This window comes from Pelophylax lessonae (genome assembly GCF_965119305.1).
Source record: "Pelophylax lessonae genome assembly, chromosome: 3".
NCBI classification, from domain to species: Eukaryota; Metazoa; Chordata; class Amphibia; order Anura; family Ranidae; genus Pelophylax; species Pelophylax lessonae.
The window spans coordinates 502,575,798-502,598,035 of NC_138770.1; the positions used below are offsets into that span (position 1 = coordinate 502,575,798).

The 22,238-nt window shown below is 44.3% G+C and overlaps 1 protein-coding gene across 3 annotated transcripts in view; it reads left to right on the top strand.

Annotated features, from left to right (window-relative positions):
• LOC309549720 (proton-coupled folate transporter-like) overlaps nucleotides 1-22,238 on the top strand; it is a 650,810-nt gene that overhangs the window by 212,988 nt on the left and 415,584 nt on the right. For 2 of the 3 annotated variants that reach the window (XM_082250194.1, XM_082250195.1), the window contains exon 3: nucleotides 13,949-14,046. The exons of the other annotated variant lie outside the window; for it this stretch is intronic. In XM_082250194.1, the coding sequence (XP_082106320.1) occupies nucleotides 13,949-14,046 (98 nt within the window). The remainder of the gene's footprint in view (nucleotides 1-13,948; nucleotides 14,047-22,238) is intronic. 3 annotated transcript variants of the gene reach the window in all.

Consider the following 22,238-nt stretch of genomic DNA (forward strand, 5'->3'; position numbering starts at 1 on the left):
GCCTGCGCTTCTGGATCATATTTAGATATGGCTTCTTTTTTGGCCTATCAAGTTTTAGACGGCAACGGTGAATGGCATGGTGGTCTGTGTTCACCGATAATGTTTTCTGGAAGTATTCCTGAGCCCATGTTGTGATTTCCATTACAGTAGCATTCCTGTATGTGATGCAGTGCCGTCTAAGGGCCCGAAGATCACGGGCATCAGTATGGTTTTCCGGCCTTGACCCTTACGCACAGAGATTGTTCCAGATTCTCTGAATCTTTGGATGATATTATGTACTGTAGATGATAATAACTCCAAACTCTTTCAGATTTTTCTCTGAGAAACTCCTTTCTGATATTGCTCCACTATTTTTCGCCGTAGCATTGGGGAAATTGGTGATTCTCTGCCCATCTTGACTTCTGAGAGACACTGCCACTCTGAAAAACTATTTTTATACACAATCATGTTGCCAATTGACCTAATAGGTTGCAAATTGGTCCTCCAGCTGTTCCTTATATGTATATTTAACTTTTCCGTTCTCTTGTTGCTACCTGTCCCAACTTTTTTGGAATGTGTAGCTCTCATGAAATCCAAAATGAGCCAAAATTTGGCATGACATTTCAAAATGTTTCACTTTCAACATTTGATATGTTATCTATATTATATTGTGGATACAATAAAGGGTTATGAGATTTGTAAATTAGTCCATTCCTTTTTTACTCAGAATTTGTACAGTGTCCCAACTTTTTTGGATTTGGGTTTGTAGAACAGGACCCCTTGGGCAGATTTCTGATCCTCTTAGGCGCAGTCAACAACTACCCCTAATATTAGTTAACTTCTATGCCACTAACTCCCATCAAAAATCCTTTTACAAATCGGTATTACAAAAACTCCAATATCTCCCCAAAGACAAGCTAATAATTTGCGGGGATTTCAACAATATTGTTGACCCTTCCCTAGACACTTCTAGCACCAAAAGACAATGCTCCACAGCCTTCTTATCACTGCTGTCCCAAGAAGACCTTTACGACCCCTGGAGATGCCAGCATGGAACTGAGAAGGACTACTCTTACTACTCCCCCACCCAAAAAACATGCTCAAGGATTGATCAGTTCTTGACCTCCAAATCAATTCTCCAAAATATCTCTGCATCTATAATAGGTGTAATCATGTGGTCTGACCACGTTCCATTATCCATAACACTTTTACCGACACACTCCACAAAACTCCATTCCATGTGGCACATGAATACATCCCTCCTTAATCATTTGGAGTATAGAGAGCAGATCAAATCTGAAATTAAAGCATTTTTTTATTCTAATCTTGGCTCTGTTTCTAACCCTACAATCTTATGGAACGCCCATAAGTCTGTCATTAGAGAAGTATTTCTAAAACTATGTGCTCAGAAGAAACAAAAGCGGGAATCCACCATTACCACATATTTAGACGCAATTCGTTCCCTTGAGGCTCGCCATTAAGTAAATCTTAGCGACTCTATATTGTCTGAGCTTTGCAAAGCACGTACAGATCTTATCTCATTCCTAGAATCTGGCTATAACTATTTCATCAAGCGTCTCCATCTCAGTACCTACGCTCAGGGAAATAGGACAGGGAAGGTCCTTGCAATGCAATACAAGTGTAAAGTTACTCAAAACAACCCCATACCTTCTAGATGCAAAAGGAAATAGACAGATTAATCTGAAAGATATAGCTAACACCTTCAGTTCCTTTTACTCACGCCTATACAACCTCCAATCCTCCTCTTCTGACTCACAACCTAACCCCTACTCAATTCAGACATTTTTAGACTCGCTACAACTCCCAACCTTAACAACTTCCTAACTGCATGAGCTTTCTCAACCTTTTACTAACTTGGAATTACTCTCTGCCATAACTTCTCTCCCCCTACATAAAGCTCCTGGATCCGATGGATTTTGCAAAGACTTTTACAAAACCTATACCGACCAACTACTGCCCTATCTTTGTTATTCCCTCAATAGATTCCTGACCACGGGTGATATACACGCTGAATACTTAGAAGCCGTGGTTGTACCTATTCCCAAACATAGCAAATTCCCTCATGACCCTGCAAATTATTGCCCTGTTTCCTTCCTCAATACAGATCTTAAGCTGTACGCTAAATTACTTGCACCCTGCCTAGCTCAGCATATGTCCCATCTCATCCATCCGGAACCAAGTAGGCTTTATCCCCAACAGGCAAGCCTCAGATGGCACCAGAAGATACCTAAATCTCATTTAGTGGGCTGAAAAACACAAAATGACTTCTCTGCTCATATCTCTCTATGCAGAGAATGCATTTGACAGAGTCCACAGGCAATATCTGGAGGCACTACTCTTAAAATTCTGTATATCCAATATGCTTCTCCGGGCTATCACGGGATTTCCCTCCACCCCAAGCACCCAGGTATGGACTTTTGTTTTACTCTCAGACCCCTTTCCCAATCACAAATGACACACGGCAGGGGTGCCCTCTATCACCCCTGTTTTTTGCTCTAGTTATTGAACCTTTAGCATAGGCTTTAAGATCAGATCATCAGATATTAGGCATTCAGGTGAGCCAAACCTCTCAAAAAATATGCCTGTATGCTGATGACATCATCTCCTTAACTGATCCAGAAAGATTGTTACCCCCCTCATGTCACCTCCTTAATTGTTTTAGAGAGATCTACAAACTCACTCCAAGTTCTCCATGATTGGAGTCTCACTTTTGCCTACTACCAAAGATCCTCTATGACATACCTGGGAATTCAACTTGTCACTCCTTTCTCAAATCTCCTGCGCCCTAATCTAATCTCTTTAACACCCAAGTTACAACAGATCAGCAGCTCGCTCACCCCAACTAGAGCTTTCTGGGCTGGGTGCATAGCACTGTCCAAAATGTTCCCCCTCCCACATCTCCTCTATTTTTTTGGGACTTTACTCATGCCCACACTGTCTAGTGATCTCTCAAAGCTTAAAAAATACCTAGTCCTACTAGACCAAACTAAGTGGTGGTAGACCCCACAACTTTCCACCTGGTGGTTTCAAATTGAAGCAACTGTATTGGAGGGAGACCCTAAATTATCCCTTAGCGCCCTCTGGCTCAGTCATCACCCACTGCGCTCTTTCCTGGCTACCATCAACGCCACATTCTCGACCTGGAAATCCATCTATCACTCTCCTAGGGGCCTCCGAGTCCAAGTGCTCCACCAGCTTCCTCTGCTATCGCTTCAACTCTTATCCACTGATCTTTGGCTTTGCCACTGGTTATCGGCTGGCATTTGCAACATTGGAAACCTTCTAGCTCCCCAAGTGCTCCTTATCTTTCAACAACTTTTGTCAAGTAATGATTTCTAGATCTACCTGTGTGTCAGACACATAATCTCTAAGATACCTACACTACAACTAGGAATCTGTTTGCAGAATCTCTTTCATCTACAATCTACTTGCATGACTGAATCCAGACTGTAAGTCCCCTACAATGTCTTACTGGGAAACTTCCCTACAAATTTCTGTGCCTCCTCTTCTCTGGTACCAAGCACTCCATGCACCCACTATATTTTCTAGAAATATAACACACTGGGAGTCTATGATGAAAATTTACCACCGCTGGTATTACACTCCAACAAGAATGGCTCAGATTTATAAAACCTATAGAACTTACCTATCTGCTGGAGGAAGTGTGGCTCTGATGGGACAATTTTTCTTATTTGGTGATCCTGCCCATACATACTGTACATGCATTTTGGTCAAACATTTCTGCCCTCATTCACAAAATCTCTAATGTTACAATTTATTTGATCCTGCAGATGTCTCCCTTTGGGCTAGGGTTACATTCATGACCATTTACCTATCACCCTGTTGTGACTCATATATTAATAGCAGCTCGCTTGTCCTTAGCCCGCACATGGAAGAACCCAAACCCCCCTACATTACAAGTTGTCATTTTAACCCTTAACAATCACTGCATGATGGAATACCTCTTTTCCAACTCCCACCTAACCCTACCCAAATTCTTCAAACATTGGCAATATTGATTCACAGACCCCAGGTCCCTTCAAATCCTGTAACTTATGTTTGCTACAAACTCCATGGACACTTTTCCCTTCGACCTTTTATACATCTCCTTCTCCTTGACCCCTGAGAAAGTCATCTGCTAGGTCCTTATCGCTTATTTGCATAACTCACACTTGCCTCTCTACGTGACCTCTTTTCTCCTCTTACTATGTCAAATATTGACTATCTGGTCTCCCTCAGGCCCTAACTCGGACTCCAAACAACTGCTTTTTTTTTTTTTTTTTAATCTTTATAATCCGACAAGGGCCTAATCTTAGTAGTCTCTATCAATTGGGCTTCCTAATCTCGTTGCTCTCGGACAAGGCCTTGGCCAGGGCGAATCACTTATGGGAGAATGATAATCCTGTGGTACTCGATTACCCAAGTTTTGTTGCCTCCTTTCATAGTGTATTCAATGTGCTTGCTCGCACCGCCTCCACTGCTGCAAAACTGCTCTTGTCCATTCAACAGGGTATACGAACCGTTGCCGAGTATGCCATCAAATTTCGTACCCTGGAAGCAGAGGTGGGCTGGAATAATGATTTTGATCAATACCAGGCTCAGGAAGAGAGCCTCATTTAACCACTTGCCACCCGCCCACCATCAAATGACGGCGGAGAGGTGTGGCTCTCATTCTAGGATGACCTCATATCATGGCGCCCCAAAGTGGCTGCTCTTGCACGCCCGCGGGGGCACACAGTGTGGCGATCGCGGCAGGCCATGTTTCTAGGACACAGCGCAACCCCGATATTGGTAAAGAGCCAATAACGTGGCTCTTTACCCATGTTATTGGCTGTGTCCAATCACAGCCGGTCACATGTAAATTAAGAAGTGCCATTTATCGACCCCCCTCGCCTCACACTGTCAGAGTGTGTGGCGAGGAGAGCCAATCAGTGACTCCTCCTCAGGGGGAAGTCCAGGACAGGTAATCAGGGCACTGATCATCAGTTTTCTGATTACAGTAATGTATAATATGTTAAAAAAACACTGCCCAAACAGTGCCCAAACAATGCCCATCAGTGAAACAAAACAGTGCTCAATCAATGCCCATCAGTGACATCAATCAGTGACCTCAATCAGTGCCCATTAGTGCCTGCTCATCTGTGCTGCCCATCAGTGTCGTCTGTCAGTACCCTTTAGTGTCGCCTGTCAGTACCCATCAGTGCCATTCATCAGTGCTCATCAGTGCCATCCGTCAGTGCCCATCAGTGCTGTCTATCAGTGCCGTCCATCAGTACCCATCAGTGACACCTACCAGTACCGCCTATCAGTGCTCATCAGTGCTGCATATCAGTGCCACCTATCAGTGCCCATCAGTGCGGCATATTAGTGACTCCTCATCAGTGCCACCGCATCAGTGCCCATAAGTGTCACCTCATCAGTGCCAATCAGTGCCGCCTCATCAGCGCACATCAGTGAAGGAGAAAAATTACTTATTTACAAAATTTACTGACAAAAATTAAGAAAAACTTTTTTTTCAAAATTGTCTGTCTTTTTTTCATTTTTTAGTAAAAAATAAAAACCCAGCGGTGATTAAATACCACCAATATAAAGCTCCAATTTCATTTGGGTACGGCATTGTATGACCAGGCAATTGTCATTCAATTTGTAACAGCGCTGAAAGCTGAAAATTGGCCTGGGCAGGAAGGGGGTGAAACTGCTCTGTATTGAAGTGGTTAAGGAGTGCCTGCAAAGACCTTCTACCAGATTGCCTCCTACATTTTCTTTCCCACCCTTTCCTCGCTCACCTCCCCATGGCTGTGAACCCATGCAGCTGGCCTTTAGGAGGAGGGAGGGCCGGTGCCTGTATTGCGATCTTGGTGGGCATTTCCTGAAATCTTGTCTGACCCGTCCGGGAAATGCTCGCACCTAAGGTCTTGTCGGGGGCACACCTTAGGTGGAATTTCTTCGTCCCTGGTTTCCTCTTAAAGATAAACTGCTAATCACAGTTGTCCTTTCCTGGGTAGCAGGTTCAGTGGTTACTCAGGCGTTGGTAGACTCCGGTTGGCAGTTATTTTATTGACAGTACGGTTGCTACTGCAAATTCCATACCCTTGCAGCCTCGTGTTTATCCACTAGTTATCAAGGCGATTGATTGCAGACCACTGCAACCGGCACAAGTTACCCACGAGACTGTTCCGGTTGATATGGCGATAGGGGTTGTTCACAGGCAGTCGACCTGTTTCCAGGTTCGTTGGTCCCCACACCACTCCGTTGTTTTGGGGTACCCTTGACTTCAGAAACACAATCCATCCTTTGATTGGCAGTCGGTTGAGATCTCCACAGTGTGGTGCTGTTTGTATCCATGGGCCTGTTAAGGTACTTTGTACCGTCTCGGATTCAGTTTTGTCTACTGATTATCGTGAGTATCAAGATGTATTTGACAAGGTGCAGGCTGGTACTCTTCCTCCTCATCGTCCGCACAATTTATCCATAGACTTGCAATCTGGTGCCATTCCCTCTCGTGGCAGGGTTTATCCTCTCTCGGATGCAGAGAATAAGGCCATGGAGGAGTACGTTACGGATACGTTTGACTGAGGGCACATTCACAAGTCCTCTTATCCAGCGGGTGCCAGTTTTTTCTTCATAAAGAAAAAGGGGTATGAGTTAAGACCTTGCATTGATTATATACAAAAAGAGAGAATTGCCCAGCGGGACTTTATATGAGGTGGACCCAATAGTCATGACACTCAATGTTGAAATATATCTGGTTTATTGTGTAGAACCAATATACAAAGTAATACAACATGAATGTTTGACATACACAAAACAGAACATAGTCATAAAAATATTAGAATGTCTCGTAACAGTATCAATATGCACATCAATACATATATCTTGGTAACTCGACGCACGTTTCGTGGGTCGCATTGCCCACTCGTCAGGAGTGTAAGTGTGCAGGCAGGTCTGGAAAGAAATTATTATTGTTATAACCATGCAGGGTTGGTGGCTATTGGAGTATGAATACTCAAAAAATAGAACCCATGTGGGGAGACAACATACTCACAAATATAGCTGCGTCATTGTGCTTAAAACCAGTGCTTCCATACAGCGGCGGCCAAATAGTCCAACATGGGAGCTGAGGGGGCAGGATCCAGAGGCATTGCAATCGACTCAAGGAGAGTGATGAGAATGTGTTGTAAATGTATCAAACACCTGGCCAGTCTCTAAATGGAAAAGTATACATGTGGATAAGTAAGCAGTTGCTTCCTGTAGGATAGCAGCCAACAAATGATAATGGTCATATATATTGAATGCATCAGAGACCCGAGTATAGACCAGGGAATGAAAAGAAATATGGGACGTTTTCACAATTAAAAGGGCAGCAGGTTCAGATATATCTTTAAAAAGAGCCAGGCGCCTTCCTATAATTTGCTAATGAAAAGAAATAACCAAAGGGTAAAGACAGGTGCCCTAATTCCTAAGCTTGAGAAATGTGAATTCCACCTGTCTCATTATTTCTGCTTAAGGGTTCTTCATGGACCCTCAGAAGGTTTCGGCTGTTCTACAATGCCCTCACCCAAGTGGTCTCCGTTCCATTCAGCATTTCCTTGGGTTTGCAAACTACTATCAGAAATTTATCCGGAACTTTTCAAACCTATCTCAGATCTGACCAAGAAGAACAGCAATTCCCACAATTGGACGCCTGGTGCCATCCAAGCTTTCAAGGCCCTTAAGCCTGCTTTTGCTTTGGCTCCCATCTTCTCTCATCCCAAACCTGGCTTGCCCTTTGTCCTAGAGGTGGTTACATCTGAGACAGGAGTAGGCACCCTCCTGTCTCCACGTCGGACACCTGATGGACAGTTACTTCCTTATGGATTCTGTTCCAAGAAGCTGTCTCCAGCTGAATGCAATTTACGAGATTGGAGACAGAGAGCTCTTGGCCATTATCCTGGCTCTTAAAGAGTGGAGACACTTGCTTGAAGGTTCTGTGTTTCCAGTTCTCACCAATCATAAGAATCTGACGTATCTCTCAAAGGTCAGACTCTCACACCCCGTCAGGCCATATGGGCCTTAGTCTTGTCTTGTTTTAACTATGTGGTCTCCTATTTGCCCGGCTCCAAGGATGTTAAGGCTGATGCCTTGTCTTGCCAGCATTCTGAGTTGTCCAGGGAGGAATCCATGCCGACACCGGTCATACCTTCAGATTATATCCTGGCTACCATCCGCACCAACTTAACCTCTTCTCTTGGGGAACAGATCTTGGCTGCGCAACCTGATGCTCCCACTAAGAAACCTGCTGGCAAATGTTTTGTATCTGGGGGGGTTGCGCATCAGACTTTTGAGCATGTACCACAATTTCAAGACTGCCAGTCATCCTGGTAAGAACCAGATGTCCTGGGCTATTTTCCGTCAGTTCTGGTGGCCATCTCTCTGCACTGATGTTGCTGCTTGTTCAGTCTGTGCCCAGAACAAATCTCCTTGGCACCTTGCCTTGGGGCTACTGTATCCCATTCCCAATCGGGGGCGTCCCTGGTCTCATCTGGCCATGGATTTTATTGTGGAACTTCCCACTTTTAAAGGTTACACGGTTATTCTCATGGTTGTCGATCGTATGTCCAAAATGTGTTCCGTTTAGGCGGCTCCATACCACTCAGGAGCTTGCCTCAGTGTTTCAGGGTGGTCTTCCATTTACACGGGTTGCCCGAGGAGATTGTCTCAGACCATGGGAGCCAGTTTGTCTCCAGGTTCTGGTGTGTCTTTTGCTCCCCATTGGGTATTCGACTCTCCTTCTCCTCAGCCTACCATTCGCAGTCCAATGGTGCCGCTGAGCATTCCAACCAAGCTCTGGAGCAATTTCTCTGCAGCTATATCTCTGACCATCAGGGCAATTGAGTTGATCTGCTACCCTGGGCAGAGTTTTCCAGGAACTCTGCCATCAACTCGTCTTCCGTAATGTCCCCATTCATGGCCAATTATGGGTTCCAACCTGCTGCGTTGCCCAAGTCGTTCTCGCCACAGGGCATCAAGGCTGTGGGGGATCATCTTCATGCTCTCCATTCCTCTTGGGTGCAGATTCAAGAGTCTTTATGGGTCTCTCCACAGCGTCAGAAGCTCCAGGCAGATCAGAGACGTTAATCTGCTCCTTTGTATCAGGTTGAGGCGAGGGTGTGGTTGTCGACCCATGATCTTAACCTCAGGGTGCCCAAGCCAAAACTGGCCCCCTGTTTTGTTGGGCATTTTCACATCCTCCATAAGGTGTACCCGGTGGCCTATGCCCTTGGTTTTCCTCCTGGCATGAGTATCTCCAAGTTTTTCTCATGTTACATTTGAAGCCACTGGTTTGAAATCACTATACTTCTTCACTACCTCACACTCATCCCATTCCTGTGGGCAATCATGAGGAGTATGAGGTTAGCAGCATCTTGGATTCTCATCTGTTCTGAGGTCAGGTTAAATACCTGGTGCACTGGAAGGGCTATGGTCCTGAGGAGCGCTCCTGGGTTCCCTCTGCTGATGTTCATGCTCCTGCCCATTTCCGCACTTTCCATGCTTGCTTTCCACAGAAACCGTTTTGTTCTCCGCGGAGGAGTGACCGATGAGGTGAGGATACTGTCAAAGTCTTACCTTGCCCTCCTGTTGGACGCCATCTTGGACATATGCAGACTGCTGCCTCTTATAGACTCTGATTGCATCATCACTTGCATGCTGCCTGGGCGTCGCACAGTGATGATGCTGCACACCTGACTATTGCTATCACCTGATGGGTTGCAGTCCTTTCCCTTGTGTTTGTCCTCCAAGGTGCATCTCTGCTAGCAGTCTTCTGTTCTCCGTGTTCCTCCGTGTATGACCTGGCTTGACTGACGACTCTCCTGGGTCTCGACCCAGCATCGGCAGATGACCCGGCATTGGCAAACAACCCAGGAATGGCAGACTACCCAGTTCTAGACTCAACCCTGGCTTAAATGATTACCTGCTTCTGTACTTGACCCTGGCTTGTTCCTGCTCCCACTTTCTCACTCTTGCTGTGCGTTTATTGTTGTTTGCTCCAATAGACTGCTTTATTTTACCTGCATCACCATGTGGTCTGGTTTCCTGCCACCCTGACACCCTGTTGGGAAGTTGTTTTGCCAGTAGAACTCTCCGGTTGGAAAGTTGTTTTGAACATTCTGATTTTCCAACCAGCTCTTTCATGCTCCCTCTGCCTTTTGTCATCTGAGAGCAGGCTTTTTAGTCTCCAGTGAGGCTGAACAACATCACAGTTTTGTCCTACATCAGAGGGCAGGTCAGAACCTCCAGATTCAGTCCACTGAGAAGAGGTAGAGATGACTGTGATCTAGGTGGAGTAGAATTTATTCACCATCCCATTTGAGTCTACATAGAACCTTTGGGAAGAATCCATATTCTGTGGCCCAGTTGGGCAATAAGTGGTTCCCACATCCAAGTTCCTCGAAGTGGATTTTAACAATGGACAAGATTTCAGAATTAGATCTGCTAGCATCTCCTGGGTGTGGATGCTGTGTCGGATCAAGAAAAGTATCACAAGCCATATGCTTTCCAGTCTGATCCATATACAGTTTTTCTGGAGTCTGTTGCTAAAGACTGTGGCAATTTTTGCAGTAATTCCTTTTTGGCCAAACATGCATTGGTTCCTGCCTTTGATACTGGGGTATCAGATTGAAGTCCTTTCTCTTGGATATGATCTTCCATTGCAGAATGCAGTATTCCATCTCTTCCAGTTTCTCATGCTGGAAGGCTAATCAGGCTTGGCTATTGTTTCTCTAAGCCAGTGTTTTTCAACTCCGGTCCTCAGGGCACACTAACAGGCCAGGTTTGCAAGAAAACTGAAATACATCACAGGTGATATCATTTGCTGCTCAGTAATTGCAGTATTCTAGTCTACATCTCCCCAAGGTAATACCTAAAATCTGGCCTGTTAGTGTGCCCTGAGGACCGGAGTTGAGAAACACTGCTCTAAGCTAATATCTATAAAGACCTACAAAAGGATTTGAATACAGTTTGTTTAGTTTGGACTGCTTTGTTTTTTTTTTTTTGCTTCAGCCCTCTGGTCAGGTGCATTCTGGACTTCAACTGATCCTAAAGATTTTAGGGGGACTGCATTTTAACTCCAGAAGAGATATCCTTTCAGTCCAGCTTGGATAAAGACTGATCTATGAGCATGTGTACTCTAAGGGCTATCTCTTGGCAGCTTGCCAAGATCAAAGCTTTAGGCTAGGAAGGATCCTTTGGTGACTTACAGCTCCAGGTGGGATCACCTCCTGTCCAGTTGGAGTAAGGAGTGAGCCATGTTGTCATTCTCTCTAAGGGCTACATCCTCAGCAGGAGGTTTGCTAGAATCAGGTCCTTTAGGACCCTTTGGCAGTTTGCTGCTCCATATGGGATTTCTTTCAGTCCAGTTTTGAGTAAAGGTTCGGACATGAAGGCAGCTCCTCTAAGGGTTATTTTTTCCTCAGTCAGGAGGTTTGCTGGGATCTGGACCTTGTTGACATGAGAGATCCTCATTGGCATTCTGCTTAGTATGGGTAGTGTTTGCATCCATACTGGGTTGCAATCTGAGGTGTCTTTGGCATCCTATGAAAATAAAAGTTTTGTTCCTCCCATATGCAAGACCACCAAGGATAACTGATTCCATGTCATGGATGTTGGGATACTTTGAGCATGCTCTCAAGCTATAGAGTTTTAGGACATATCTCTCTCACTAACAGAACCAGTGGGACAGAGATTTCACTCAGAATCATCACTGGATATGTCATTCCAGCTAGCCAATAGGCTTATAGAGCCTAGAGCTTTATTGCTTTGGAAGCAATGACAACACACTTAACCAGGAGTGTGTAGGCTTTGTGGGCTCCCTGGGAAAGGGTGCCAGGAATATTTGTAGGGGGATGACTTGTCTTCAATTACGGTTGGCTCATTAACCACATCAATACAGGGCACTTTCACTCCCTTCCTGCCCAGGCCAATTTTCAGCTTTTAGGGCTGTTGCATTTTGAATGACAATTGTGCGGTCATGCAACACTGCACCTAAACCAAATGTATGTCATTTTTCCCCACAAATAGAGCTTTCTTTTGGTGGTATTTGATCAAGGTTTTTTCTTTTTTGCTAAACAAATAAAAAAGACCGAAAAGTTTGAAAAAAAAAAAAAGTTTTTTTTGTTTATGTTATACAATTTTGTAAATAGATATGTTTTTTCCTGCATTGATGAGCACTGATGAGGCCGCACTGACAGGCACTGATGACGAGGCACTGATGGGGTGGCACTGATGGGGTGGCACTGATGGGGTTGCACGAATATGTGGCCCTGATAGGCAGCACTGATGGGCACTGATATGTGGCACTGATAGGTAGCACTGATATGCAGCATTGGTGGGCACTGATAGGCGGCATTGATGGGCACTGATAGGTGGCACTGATGGGCACTGGTAGGTGGCACTGATGGGCACTGATGGGTGGCACTGATAGGGGGCACTGATGGGCACTAATCGGCACTGATATGCTGCACTGTTGGGCAATAATGGGCACTGGTGGGCGGCACTGATAGATGGCAATGATGGGCACTGGTGGGCAGCACTAATGGGGAGGGCACTGGCGGGCAAAACTGATGGGGAGGGCACTGGCGGGCTCCCTGAGCCCTGATTGCCATCCCTGGTGGCCATGGTGGGCATCCCTAGGGGCATGGGTGGGCATCCCTGGGGTCATGGGTGGGCATCCCTGGTGGTTCTAGTGGCACCCCCCCAAGGGTCTGCACTGGTAATCAATGCTCTGATTACTAGTGCAGACCCTCCCTGTCAGGAGAGCCGCAGATCAGCTCTCCTCAACTCGTGCCTATCAGGCACGAACTAAGGAAAGCCGATCAACGGCTCTTCCTGTGTACTATGTGACCAGCTGTGATTGGAGATGCGGTGTGTCAGAGTGACAAGGCAAATCACTGATCGCCGCTCTGAGCGCCCCCCGGCTATCAGTCGCCTATAGGGTGGGGAAGTGGTTAAGGTGTAGCTACCTTTATTATACAGTTAGTATCTATCTATAAGGTTTCTGTTGGTGCAAGTTAGCTCTCAAACGTATGCTGTCATGGAGCCTTTCAGGAAAATGGAAAATATCCTATCAAATACGTACTGTAATTTGAATTTCCTGATGGGATCCATGGCAGCAGGAGTTTCCTCGCAGTGTCATTAGTAGGCTAGTTATGGAATGCAGCCTATGGCTCAGCCTAAAAAAATTTATGGGAGTGGGGTCCTATGGGGTAGGAGCGAGGGCGGGGCTAACCAAACGTATGCTGTCATGGAGCCCATCGGGAAAGGAAAATTACGGTACGTTATTTGTTATTTTGGGGTTTTTTTTTTCATAATTTTTAAGAACATGCAGGTAATATTTTTTAAAACGTGGGTAATAGCTGTATCCATGAAATGTGACATAAAGTACACATATACATACAGTCTTAAAAATGTATTTTATTAAACCATAATATGGGTATGAGTTGCACAAGAAACCTTTTATTAGGCTACAATTATTATTTATATTCCCCATGCTTTCCAGTGTTTCTATTTGAGCAGTAACTGGATCTGTGGAAAATTGTTATAAATAGGTAGATTAAATATATATGACATGGAAGTCACTGTATTGTGTACTTAGTTGATGGCTTGCATTTAATCACTTGTCTTTTCTAATGCAATGTTTTTTGCCTCATATCATATTATGAACCTGAACGTCATCTCTTGTCACTGACAAGCTCACAGATACACGACGAGCAGCTAGTAAAAATGAGCTTTAATTTGTTATATTATAGACCTGGATCACAAGCTACTCAAGGGAATAGATTAAACATTTTGCAAAGTAAGTTGAAGGCAAGGAACTATTGATTATATTTAGAATCGTCTGAACCTGTTGGGAAAGGATTAAATTAAAAACACCCAGCTCACCTACTGTATATTCCTATTTTTTTTTTTATAGGAGAGCAATCAATCACTCTGATGTTTGTGAGTTATCCTCCAAGAAGTTTCAACAATGAGCTTTATGGTTGGTATACAGCATCCAAAATGTTGATTTCGGTAAGTATTTTTAAGTAAAGATTTGGCCCAAGTAAAAATTATTTTTCAGTTATAGTACATGTTGAGTTGATTCAACCCCAACCCCCTTCTTTCTTGAGACTCCCACCGAAATACATTTCTACCATTGTTCCTAGTTCTGCTGTCATTCAGATACTTGTTTTGGAGTATTCTACCTTTGATTTTTTTTTTTTTTTTTATTTTGTTGAAAAGCAGTTACAGTTGAATTATATGTATATGAACTTTTTTTTGTAGTTCTTCCCAGCCAGTCTTGTAATCCGGGCATCACTGCATCGGGCATCACAGTTAACCACTTGCCTACAGTGCACTTTCACCCCCTTCCTGCCCAGACTGATTTTCAGCTTGCAGCGCTCTCACACTTTGAATGACAATTACTCAGTCATGCAACACTGTACCCATAAAAAAATTTGTGTCTTTTTTTCACACAAATAGAGCTTTCTTTTGATGGTATTTAATCACTACTGGGTTTTTTTATTTTTTGTGCTATAAATAAAAAAAGACTGAAAATATGGAGGAAAAACACATTTTTCTTTGTTTCTGTCATAAAATTTAGCAAATGAGTAATTTTTCTTCACAAATTTTGGCCAAAATTTATACTGCTACTTATCTTTGGTAAAAATAACCCAAATAAGTATATATTATTTGGTCTTTGTGAAAGTTATAGAGTCCACAAGTTATGGTGCTAATCATTGAAAATTGATCACACTTGACCACACCTGATGTACTGAAGGCCTATCTCATTTCTTGAGACACTAAAAAGTCAGGAAAGTACAAATACCCCCCAAATGACCCCTTTTTGGAAAGTAGACATTCCAAGGTATTTAATAAGGGGCATGGTGAGTTTTTTGAAGTTGTAATTTTTTCCCACAACTCTTTGCAAAATGAAGATTTTTTTTTTTTTTTTTTACAAATTGACGTATTAACAGGTTATTTCTCTCACACAGCATATGTATACTTGCAACTACACCCCAAAACACATTCTACTACTCCTCCTGAGTATGGCGATACCACATGTGTGAGACTTTTTCACAGCCTGGCCACATACAGAGGCTTAACATCCAAGTAGCACCGTACGGCATTCTAGGAGCACAAATTACACATATAATTTCCTGACAACCTATCGCACTTTTGAAGGCCCTGGAGCACCAGGACAATGGAAACCCCCATAAAATGACCCCATTTTGGAAAGCAAACAGCCCAACGTATAATTTTTGAGGCATAATGAATCTTTTGAATATGTCATTTTTTTCCACAAGTTTTTGGAAAATGTGGAAAGAAAATGAAAACGCATTTTTTTTAAACAAAGCTGTCCATTTATGCAATATTTCTAACACATAGCATGTACATAGCAAAAATTGCACCCCAAAATACATTCTGCTATTCCTCCTGAGTATGGCGATACCACGTGTAACACTTTTACACAGCCTAGCCACATACAGAGGCCTAACATCCAAGTAGCACTTTTCACAAAGTTGTCCATTTATCCACTTTAAGACTATTTTTGACACTTGGTGTTTACAAGCTAAAATAATTTTTTTTGCTAGAAAACTACATAGAACCCCCAAACATTATATATTTTTTTTAGCAGAGACCCTAGAGAATAAAATGGAGATCGTTGCAATATTTTTTATCACACCATATTTGTGCAGCAGTCTTCCAAATGCAATTTTTTTGAAAAAAATGCACTTTTTTGAACTAAAAAATAAGAAAACAGTAAATTTAGCCCAATTTTTTTCCATAATGTGAAAGATAATGTTACGCCGAGTAATTAGATACCCAACATGTCATGCTTCAAAATTGCGCATGCTCACAGAATGGCGCCAAACATTGGTACTTAAAAATCCCCATAGGCAACATTTTAAAAATATCTGCAGGTTACCAGCTTAGAGTTACAGAGGAGGTCTAGGGCTCAAATTATTGCTCTCGCTCTAACGATCGCGGAGATACCTCACATGTATGGTTTGAACACCGTTTACATATGTGGGCGGGACTTGCGTATGCGTTTGCTTCTGCGCGCGAACTAACGGGGACAGGGTGCTTTAATTTTTTTTTTTTCCTATTTATTTTATTTATTATTTTTTTATTTTTACACAGTTTAAAAAAAAAAATGTTTTGATCATTTTTATTCCTATTACAAGGAATGTAAACATCCCTTGTAATAGAAATAGGCATGACAGGTCCTCTTTATTGTGAGATCTGGGGTCAAAAAGACCTCACACCTCACAACTACACTAAAAAAGAAAAAAAGGGAAAAAAAAAAGCGGCCCTTTAAACCGGTTGCTAGGCAACGACTTTTGACGTAGCTCCGGTCCTCCAAGACCATAGAGTCGAGTGAGGGCCATCTTGCCCTCACTCGACTTCCTGTCTCTGAGGATCCGGGACCGGATAGTTTTCCCCGCTGCTGGCGGGTCCGGTAAGCTGGGAAAACGTCTGGGACGCGGCAGGAGGGGGGGGGGCACCTCTTCCCCTGCACCGCAAGGGTAATTCCGCGGCGAATCTGCCACTGGGACCACCCTTATCTGAAAGCCGACCGCCCGCTGTTTAAAAAAATACCAGGGTTATGGCAGCTATCTGCTGCCATAACCCCAGTATTTAGCTTTTAATGGCCGACGCATATAGTCGTTAGGCGGTCGGTAAGTGGTTGCATGTACAGTGGGTACGGAAAGTATTCAGACCCCCTTAAATTTTTCACTCTTTGTTATATTGCAGCCATTTGCTAAGATCATTTAAGTTCATTCTTCTTCCTCATGAATGTACACATAGCACCCCATACTGACAGAAAAACACAGAATTGTTGACATTGTTGCAGATTTATTAAAAAAGAAAAACTGAAATATCACATGGTCCTAAGTATTCAGACCCTTTGCTCAGTATTTAGTAGAAGCCCCCTTTTGATCTAATACAGCCAGGAGTCTTTTTGGGAAAGATGCAACAAGTCTTTCACACCTGGATTTGGGTATCCTCTGCCATTCCTCCTTGCAGATCCTCTCCAGTTCTGTCAGGTTGGATGGTAAACGTTGGTGGACAGCCATTTTTAGGTCTCTCCAGAGATGCTCAATTGGGTTTAAGTCAGGGCTCTGGCTGGGCCATTCAAGAACAGTCACGGAGTTGTTGTGAAGCCACTCCTTCGTTATTTTAGCTGTGTGCTTAGGGTCATTGTCTTGTTGGAAGGTAAACCTTCGGCCCAGTCTGAGGTCCAGAGCACTCTGGAGAAGGTTTTTGTCCAGGATATCCCTGTACTTGGCCGCATTCATCTTTCCCTCGATTGCAACCAGTCGTCCTGTCCCTGCAGCTGAAAAACACCCCCACAGCATGATGCTGCCACCACCATGCTTCACTGTTGGGACTGTATTGGACAGGTGATGAGCAGTGCCTGGTTTTCTCCACACATACCGCTTAGAATTAAGGCCAAAAAGTTATATTTTGGTCTCATCAGACCAGAGAATCTTATTTCTCACCATCTTGGAGTCCTTCAGGTGTTTTTTAGCAAACTCCATGTGGGCTTTCATGTGTCTTACACTGAGGAGAGGCTTCCGTCGGGCCACTCTGCCATAAAGCCCCGACTGGTGGAGGGCTGCAGTGATGGTTGACTTTCTACAACTTTCTCCCATCTCCTGACTGCATCTCTGGAGCTCAGCCACAGTGATCTTTGGGTTCTTCTTTACCTCTCTCACCAAGGCTCTTCTCCCCGATAGCTCAGTTTGGCCGGACGGCCAGCTCTAGGAAGGGTTCTGGTCGTCCCAAACATCTTCCATTTGAGGATTATGGAGGCCACTGTGCTCTTAGGAACCTTAAGTGCAGCAGAAATCTTTTTGTAACCTTGGCCAGATCTGTGCCTTGCCACAATTCTGTCTCTGAGCTCTTCAGGCAGTTCCTTTGACCTCATGATTCTCATTTGCTCTGACATGCATTGTGATCTGGAAGGTCTTATATAGACAGGTGTGTGGCTTTCCTAATCAAGTCCAATCAGTATAATCAAACACAGCTGGACTCAAATGAAGCTGTAGAACCATCTCAAGGATGATCAGAAAAAATGGAAAGCACCTGAGTTAAATATAGAGTGTCACAGCAAAGGGTCTGAATACTTAGGACCATGTGATATTTCAGTTTTTCTTTTTTAATAAATCTGCAACAATGTCAACAATTATGTGTTTTTCTGTCAGTATGGGGTGCTATGTGTACATTCATGAGGAAGAAGAATTAACTTAAATGATTTTAGCAAATGGCTGCAATATAACAAAGAGTGAAAAATTTAAGGGGGTCTGAATACTTTCCGTACCCACTGTATATGGCAAACAGGTGACGATGACTGATGGGGTGACAGGTGACGATGACTGATGGGGTGACAGGTGACGATGATTGATGAGGTGACAAATGATGATGATTGATGAGGTGACAAGTGACGATGATTGATGGGGTGACAGATGACAATCACTGACGGGGTGACAAGTGACGATGATTGATGGGGTGACAAGTGACGATCACTGATGGGGTGACAGATGACGATGACTGATGGGGTGACAGATGACGATGACTGATGGGGTGACAGGTGACGGTGATTGGTGGGGTGACAGGTGACGGGCGATGGTCACTGATGGGTGACAGGTGACGGGTGATGGTGCATGGCGGTACTGATGGCAGTCTCTGGTGACCGGTGAACTTTAGGCTACATTCACATGTGAGCATAGCGATCGCGGGCAGAATCGCAGTGATCCAGAAATCATTGCAAATCGCGGGACGCCTGTGCGTTGCCCGTGATTTGCAATAGCACCCCAAACGCTGTGCGATGTTGCTGCGATTTATGCCTGCAGAATCGCGGTAACATCACGCAAACAATGCATGATGCCCCAAAGAAGTTCTTGTACCTTTTTTGGGCGTCATGTGATGTTTGCGCGATGTTACCGCGTTTCGGCAGGTGGAAATCGCGGCAACATCGCACAGCGTTTGGGGTGCTATTGCAAATCACGGGCAACGCACAGGCGTCCCGCAATTTGCAATGATTTCCGGAGCGCGGGCAGAATCGCCGTGGTTCTGCCCGCGATCGCTAGGCTCACATGTGAACGTAGCCTTATGGGTGTCAATTTCTGGGCACTGATGAGGTGACTGTTGGGTGACAGGTGACATTGGGGGGGGCTGAGGACTGTGTGGGGACATTTATTTGTGTGCTTTTACTTTGTGACAGGTACACAGAGCAGTAACTCACTGTTTCTAGCTCTGCTCTCCTCACACTGGAAACTGTGTGAGGGGAGAAGAGCTAGTAACAGTGAGTTACTGCTCTTTGTTTACATTTTGTGATCGGCTGTGAATGGATTCACAGCCGATCACTTAGTAAACAGTCACTGTCAGTGACTGTTTACTACTGCCGGTGACAGCTGTGTTCCTAGGGAACACAGAGCCACCGACATGACCGCGCTGCGCGCTCCCGATCGCGCATGCGTGGTCATCTTCTGGGCTCCTCTGTTGTGATCGGCTGTGTCATTGGAACACAGCCGATCACGTGGGAAACAGCCATGCCCATTGGCTGTTTCCCCCCTGCCGGTGACGGGGGGTGTCCCGGGGACACCCCGACACCGGCAGTGCAGGGCGGCGCGCACACGATCGCGCGCCTGCCCTGCTAAATGAGATCACGTCATATGACGTCTTCCCAGAACAATGGCCCCACCATCCCGCCGTCAATTGACGGCGTGCGGGCGGGCGGCAAGTGGTTAAGCAATATATATCTCAAACAAAGAGGATGTCAAGTAAAAGCTCCTAGAGTTTAAATTATGTTTTATTGATTAGAAAAGACAACAGAAAAAGTACACAAAGCAGTGAACACGTTTTGGAGGCTCCGCACTCCCCCTTCATCATTAGAACACTAACATACAGTGAATGAAAGTATTCACAGCGCTTCACTTTTTCCACATTTTGTTATGTTACAGCCTTATTTCAGTGCTGGTCCACATTTCTGAGATCACAGAGATCGCATGTAATTTGGAGCGCACTGCTCCTAAAATTACATGCGATCTCGTTGCGGTGCAAATTCAACCATACAGTTTGTATGGCTGAATTCGCAATGCAATCGCACCTAACTCGCACAGGACCCCTTTTTTGGTCCGCAGCAGAATCAGATTGCATGGTGGTTCACACTAGGTGTGATCCGATTCTGTGCGAACCTTCAGATCGCACTGCCACATGCGATCTAAACTGGGGGTGTCGTTAATTTCTAATTGACACCCCCAGCGTATTGCATATGGCAGTGTGAACTGCCAGGGGTGCGGATGCGATGCGGGAACACGCTGTATATTTGCAGCGTTCCCGCATCACAGAAATGTGAACCTGTACTCAAAATGGATTAAATTCATTATTTTCCTCAAAATTCTACAAACAATACCCTATAATGACAACCTGAAAGAAGTTTGTTTGAAATCTCTGCAAGTTTATTAAAAATAAAAAAATCACATGTACATAAGTATTCACAGCCTTTGCTCAATACTTTGTTGAAGCACCCTTGGCACCAATTACAGCCTCAAGTCTTTTTGAGTATGATGCAACAAACTTGGCACACCTATTTTTGGGCAGTTTCTCTCATTCTTCTTTGCAGGACTTCTCAAGCTCCATCAGGTTGGATGGGGAGCGTCGGTGCACAGCCATTTTCAGATCTCTCCACAGATGTTCAATCAGGTTAAAGTCTGGGTTCTGACTGGGCCACACAAGGACATTCACAGATTTGTCCCAAAGCCACTCCTTTGTTATCTTGGCTGCGTGCTTAGGGTTGTTGTCCTGTTGGAAGATGAACCTTCACCGCAGTCTGAGGTCCAGAGCGCTATGGAGCAGGTTTTCATCAAGGATGTCTTTTTACATTGTTGCATTCATCTTTCCTGACTAGTCTGCCAGTTCCTTCCACTTAAAAACATCCCCACAGCAGTTTGCTGCCACCACCATGTTTCAGTGTAGGGATGGTATTGGCCAGGTGATGAGTAGAGATGTCCGGAACTATTCGCCGGCGAACAGTTCCCGGCGAACATCGCTTGTTCGCATTCGCCGCGGTGGGCGAACATATGCGATGTTCAGTCCGCCCCCCTATACAGCATCATTGAGCAAACTTTGACCCTGTACCTCACAGTCAGCAGACACATTCCAGCCAATCATTATACCCTCCCTCCCACACCCTCCCACCTCCTGAATAAAAAAGCAAGGACAGCATCCATCTTAGATTCATTCTGAAGCTGCAGAGTTAGGGAGAGTGCTGATGCTGAATTAATAGGGAAATCGTTAGCTAGGCCAGTGTTCTGTGTCCACTCCTGCTGTAAGGACAGCGCCCTGACAGCACACCAAAAAGCCCTTTTTAGGGCTGGTACATCAGTCTGCTTTTATGGCAACTTTTTCAATAGCAATACTTCTGGTATCTCAGTGTCCATGTTGCGGGACTTTGTGTGCGCAGCTAGTAAGTATTTTGTGGCTGAAAATATGACCTGGAGGTTTTTAATGTTCACCTGACATTAAAGTGAATGGGGTCCGCCGCAAACTTGTGGTTCGCGAACATTTGAGAAAGTTTGCGGATGGCGTTCGCGAACCGCCCTGCCAATGTTCGTCCATCACTATTTACTACAATTCATACTGCTTGATGGGAACTGTAGTTTCTCATAGGTTCAATGTGAGAAAGCAGGATATGATGTACATACCTGGATTTGTACCTCCTCCATGAGCCAGCTGAATCTGCTATTTATTGAATTGGAGAGATAACGTCATAGAAATTACAATAATTTTTTGTACTAAACGGTTAGGTTTATAAGCTAGCTACTAAATATATATAGTTTTAGATAACTCAGTGCCCAGATTGTTCAATTTGTTTGTCTAACGTGTTTCTATCTTACCTAGACTTTGATGGTATTACTGTATATTTCGTTGGTTCCTAACTTTTTTAATGAACAGTATATTGTAATTTGTTATGTTCTGTTTTTAAATGGCTCCTCATAAGGTTTTTCTATTCAGGCCTGCTTACCAAAAGTGATTAATTTTCTTCAGGTACAATGCCTTTACAAATTCTGTCATATGATATCAAAAGTTCAAACTCAGTAAGAAAGAGGTGGTTAGCTTTAAAGGACTTTCAAACCATCTGAGCTGATATGGTTATGGTGCAAGAAACAAACTTTCACAAAGGCAGTTCTTTTCAATTTGCACATATATATTTC